Genomic DNA, 6,144 nt, shown 5'->3' on the forward strand with positions numbered 1-6,144 from the left:
TTCCACTCCAGTCTTAGCACTACCCGACTTCACCAAATCTTTTGTCATTGAATGTGATGCTTTGGGTACGGGTATTGGGGCGGTCTTAATGTAGGAAGGTCGACCCTTGGCCTTCACAAGCCAACAACTAAGTGGGAAGAATCTGGGACAATCTACCTATGAGAAGGAGATGATGGCCATCTTACATGCAGTAGATACCTGGCGACCATACTTATTGGGGCGACGCTTCCAAATCCGCACAGACCATCAAAGCCTTAAATATTTTTTGGAGCAACGCCTATCCTCACCACAACAAAATAAATGGCTCGCCAAAATGCTGGGATATGATTATGAGATAATTTACAAGAAAGGGCGCGAAAATATTGTAGCAGATGCATTATCTCGCCAATTTGAGGAGGAAAGTACCATGCTCGCAATTTCCCTTCCCATTCCAGAATGGATTGAAGAGGCTCGCAAGGAATGGTTTTCACATCCCTAGCTCTCCCAACTCATTACTCAATTGCAGGCGGATCCAAATTCCACAGAGGGCTACTCGTGGCAGGATGAGATTCTTCGCTACAAGGACAGAGTCGTAATATCACCAACATCCACCCTCAAAAGCCGCATTTTGGTGGAGTTGCACTCATCTCCCACTGCAGGACATTCAGGCTTTCAGAAGACGTATGCTCGCACTCGAAGATCATTTTTTTGGACAGGCATGAAAAAGGACATTCTTACTTTTGTAGCTGAATGCGACGTCTGTCAGCGCCACAAAGGAGAAACAGTCAAAGCACTAAGCACATTACAACCATTGCCCATCCCAGCATCAATATGGACGGAGGTTTCTATGGATTTCATTACAGGTCTTCCAAAGTCAGGAAATAAGTCAGTCATCATAGTGGTTGTGGACAGACTTTCTAAGTATGCTCATTTTTGTGCCCTACCCCACCCTTTTACACTGACTTTGGTCGCTCAATCTTTCCTGGATTAGATCTTCAAATTGCATGGCATGCCCACTTCCATGTCTGATCGTGACCCGGTCTTCACCAGTAACTTTTGGCAAGAACTCTTCCGGATACAAGGTACCCAGCTACAACTCAGTACTTCCTATCATCCACAAACTGATGGTCAAACTGAAGCAGTCAACAAATGTCTAGAAACCTACCTTAGGTGTTTCACTTTAGAAAAACAACATCTCTGGGTACAGTGGTTACCTCTAGCTGAATGGTGGTATAACACCAACTATCATGCCACCACCAAAATGACTCCATATGAAGAAGTTTATGGTCAACTCCCTCCTTCCCCTACTTCTTATATCAAGGGGTGCTCGAAGGTACAAGCAGTGGATGAACTCCTACAGAACCGCACAACCATGCTGGCCCATCTTAGAGAGAATCTTAATCAAGCTCAAAACGCATGAAGCAACAGGTAGATCAACATCGCTCAGAACGCCAATTTCAAGATGGGGATCAGGTATTTTTGAGGCTGCAATCATATAAGCAAACATCACTCAAAGACAAGGGTTGTCAAAAACTCTCTCCAAAATTCTACGGACCGTATGAAGTACTTCAGTACATTGGAGAAGTGGCATACAAGCTAGCTTTGCTACCCATTGCAAAAATCCATCCAGTTTTCCATGTCTCATGCCTCAAGAAAGTGATTGGGAACAATTGCAGAATTCAAACCAGTGTACCTGAACTGGTTGAAGAAGGGTCAATCTGGCTCCAACCTGAACAGGTCCTGGACACACGAGAACGACACTTGCATGGCTGCATGATCAAGGAAGTCCTCGTCAAGTGGAAAGACACCTCTTCGGAAGATGCAACCTGGGAACCAGCCACTATTCTTCAGCAGTTTCCGCAGCTTCAGCCTTGAGGACAAGGCTATTCTTATGGGGGAGGGCATGTTAGGGTCCCACCCTAACCCCCTTATTTATGTAATAGGATCGAGTCATAGTTATAGTTAGTAAAGAGTCAATAAAGCCCATATTAATAATTGTAAGTGGGTAACCCGCATTTAATGACGAGACCACAGTTAGTTGCAAATGGGCCATGGTATTAATAAGAACCATGGTATTGCACCATGGTATTGCATGTATGAATCCTATATAAAGGATAGAGACTCCCTGCGAGGAGCATCGTGTCTTATTTTGTAACTGAGCGCTGCTCTATTGGAGGTTACCCCCTCGAAGAGGCAAGTGAACATTGCTTTTTGAACAATAAAATACTTGCTTTTGTTTCTGACTGTTCTATGTTCTGGGTATATTTCTTCGCATATTTGGTATTCTGGTATCGTCTTGCAGGTTAAGAGCATAACATCTATGAATAATAACACCAATAAAGAATCTAAGGGTGGAACAATTGTTTCCTTGATTCCTTAGGTTAATTCCATTTTCTTTACTGCACACACACACATATCAAGGCAATAGGCAATCCAAGCTACTCCCCCAATAACTAAGGCATGTGTGGCATGACTTCCTTATATGATGGATATGGGTTGGTCTTACTTTTGGATGTTATCGAGTAAGGTACGAAGAAATGTGGAGTACCTTGTTGGAATAATAGAGGGATGATTACCACTCCCTACTCCCATAGATAATGTTGTGCATGAATGAAAAGGAAAGTAGCCAGTGAAAAGCACAAAGCAATTGAAAAACTTTCCTTCCTTAAGGAAGGCCTTGTGAGCAAGATAAGTGGAAGCAACTCAGGAGCTTGAGCCTTCATGAAGTAAGGAAAAGTAAAGAGTGAGATATACTCTTATAGTAAAGAGTGAAGAGTGAGAAAGTAAAGAGTAGGAACTCTTATAGGATGGGATTTCTTTATGATCAATGAAGAATGACTCTAGTTTACCTACCTAAAAGGAAGGCAGGGAGCACGATAGCTTAGAAAGGAGATTGATGATCAATACCATATATGACATTATACTCCTGTTTTTGTGTAATATTGCTAATGGAAAATTTGCAGTGACAACAAAGACATGTAATAAATTTCAAAAACAAAATGTACTTAACAATCAACACTTGAGCAAAAATTTCTCATCAAACACCCAATTGGCTCATTTTCATTAACAAATATGCTGAGTATGATGGAAGATGGATGAGGTGCACCTGGGCTTGCACAAGGCAAGCTGCAAGCCTCAGGTGATCAACACAAAAGTGCCCAGATGCTGTAGAATTGCAGGTCTCCAGGACGCTGCGTTGTCCCTCCAAATTTGCACTATTGGCTGACTTCGAACTTTGCTTTTCCCCCTTAAAACAACCTAGAAATTTTTGCAAATTTAGGAGTGTACTTGCCAAAAACTCAGAAAACCCAGGAAGGGTTTTCCTTGGTTTTGACCCACCAATTTCGACCTCCTAGATCTTGGTCCTCCTCCAACACTGGAAATATGCACCTGTAGCTGTAACTGTTGTCTTCTGCTCCCAAAATGCCAAGAAGCCTCCCAAATCAGTCTCCCAACAATTCCCCCACAACCCACCTCCTCAATCCTCCAGGTAAGACTCCCTCCACACAACCCACTGTAATGACTACGCAGTCCTGGGCGATGATGGCGTAGTCCCTTTAACCAGAAAACTCGTCTTGAGTGCTTGGCTCCTCCTCCTATTGTGATATCACTCCTTTGTGATGAAAACTCGATGAGGATGCCTCCAACAACACTTCACTTCCAAATTTCGACTCTACAGCTCCACCCAAACACGCAATCTCTCCCATTGTGTCCCTACTGCTCCCACTACGTCCTTGCTGAACCAAGGCAACGTAATTCTCTGAAAGGGGTCTCTCCCTTAGTCTCCAAGTGCAAAGAAAGCCCTCATAGGGTGGCACTTGAGGTCCACTGAAGGAAAGGGATGAGCTTCACTCCTTGGGAAGCTTGGTGCAACACGTTGTAGCTTAGCTGAACAACCAAAGCAACAACGAATTCTCAATTTGACAAAAGGCCACAAATGCTGCTCCTCTCCTATTTATGCTTGCTCCCTTGGGCCCCACGTGGGTCCATCAAATATTTCGACTCCCAAGTTAGGAAAATCGAGTTGCCTCTAAGGGGTGCGTATTTTTGGTGGGTGAGTGGTCTCCACAATCCACTAAAGGCATATTGACCCCCTTTTTTCCTCAGTTCTTCCACCAAAAATGCATTAGGCCAAAAATAACAAAATTGCCAAAATTGTTTTTCCTCTCCTTGGGAGACAATTAGGAAGGGACATTATAGTCCGCCCCTCTCAGATGTTGCTTGTCCCCAAGCAACTGCAAAACTGGATGTTGCAAGATTTGTTCACTCTCCCATGTGGCATCCGCTTCTGGCAAATCCCTCCATTTGATCAGGTACTCCTTGATCACCCTATTTCTCAACCTCCTCTCCCCGGTCTCCAATATGGTCTCAGGTGTCAAAACTAAGTGCCCCTCATCATCCAAAGGAGGCAACTCAGTTGCTGTTGTAACATGTTGTCCTAATGCCTTTTTCAAGCATGAGACGTGGAACACATTATGAATTCGACTCTTTGTAGGTAGCTCTAGCTCATAGGCCACCTCTCCAACCTTCTGGACCACCTTATATGACCCATAAAATCGGGGTCGAAGCTTCTCTGCTCCCTTCTGCTTGAGCGAAGATTGCCTGTATGGCTGCAAGCGTAGGTAGACCATGTCTCCTACCTCAAAGTGTCTCTCCACCCTGTGCTTATTAGCATATACCTTTTGCTAATTCTGGGCCACCTGTAAGTTCTTCTTGAGAGCTCAGAGAATCTCCTGGCTCTCTTGAACCCAATCCTTTGCCCCTGGGGCTCTGTTATCTCCAAGTACCATGTCAAAGAAAGAAAGTGTTTATTTGGGGTAGCATCGGATGTAGGCTTGGGCACAGGTATTCAAAGAACCCAGAAAGCGTTTTGGGAAATTCCGCCCAGAAGTGATTTTATTAAAATAATTGATATTTTTAATGGGGTTCCTAAGTCTAAACTTAGGAAAATTAAAATATTAATGGGTATTAATCTAATCAGGGGTGAAACTTCTAGAAAATGCCATGGATCAAGCCAAAACGATCTGAGCATTTGATTATGTTTTAATCTAGGCCATTGGTTGTCTAACCGGAAGATATAAGAAGGGGCTTGAGGGTCATTCGGAAAACACACAAAGAAATAGAGGAAATCAATTTTCTGAAGTGAGAAGTTCTCAGGAGGAAAAATCGATTGAGGAGATCTCTTGCAGTTGAGGGGCAAGGATAGTAGCTTCTGGAGAGAGAGATTCTCAGCCAGAGATACATTAGCCGAGAGAGGCAGTGAGTGATCCAGAAGCCTTGATGCAGAGGCTGACGCAAGGCCAAAAGGGCCACACAGAACCAGCGTAGAGGGAGAGAGAGGAGTTTGAATTCTGCCAAGGACTTCAATTTCAAAAGCCGAGAGTTGGGGTGTGAGACCGGGAGGCAGAAATTGAATTTCCTAGGCAGTAGATCAACCAGCGAAGAAGTGACGCACCACTTAGAGAGCTTGACGTTGGGCTGATGCAGACACTACGCAGAGGCAACCAGAAAAGCCGGGGGGCAGTGAGTTTGGGGTTGGATCAGCCAGGATTTCTCAATGATTGTGAGGTAAAACTCACAAAGCTTTTGCCAGTATTTCTCTTTGTAACTGAATAACCCTGTGAGGTATTTAGTGATGTATTCAGATTTTGCTACTACTTAATAATAATAAACCCTCAAAGTTGCTGCACCGATTTTCCTGCATAGGGTTTTTCCTGAGACATTTGTCCAAAAATAACTGTGTCCTATGTGTTTCTATTTTCCTTGCTTAGTTTCTATGTTTCAGAATCATATTTAATTGGTGTAGGCCGCTTCAGTAATTTACTTCAATGTTTTATGAAGAATTCTGAAATAAGCTTGTAATGTTATTTACAATCTAGGAGAAGTAGATTCAACTGGTTGCAGTAGGATTCCTGAGATTGTTAGATCTAGGAATTTTCACAGAAAGTGCATCATACCCATAGAGTTCTCAGAAAGGAGACATACCAATGGACATATGATAAGTTGTGTTGTAGCAGAACTCCCCGAGGTGTAGCCACTTGATCCACGCTCTCTGCTACCCAGTCACAGTGGCGCAGGTACCCTTCCAGCCATTTGTTCACAATCTCTATCTGCCCATCGGTTTGGGGGTGATAGATAGTGCTGGGTGTAAGCTCTGTTCCCACT

At 43.7% G+C, this 6,144-nt stretch overlaps 1 protein-coding gene across 1 annotated transcript; it reads right to left on the reverse strand.

The window, feature by feature from the left end:
- Positions 1-4,160: 4,160 nt before the first annotated feature.
- LOC149165749 (uncharacterized) lies at positions 4,161-4,610 on the reverse strand. The gene has a single exon (XM_089429923.1). The coding sequence runs from the start codon at positions 4,608-4,610 to the stop codon at positions 4,161-4,163; it is 450 nt and encodes a 149-aa protein (XP_089286049.1).
- Between the last annotated feature and the right edge of the window lie 1,534 nt (positions 4,611-6,144).

Source organism: Pinus tabuliformis, chromosome 5_1 (assembly GCF_031772625.1).
Source record: "Pinus tabuliformis cultivar Carrire ecotype Pingquan chromosome 5_1, CPIR1, whole genome shotgun sequence".
NCBI classification, from domain to species: domain Eukaryota; kingdom Viridiplantae; phylum Streptophyta; class Pinopsida; order Pinales; family Pinaceae; genus Pinus; species Pinus tabuliformis.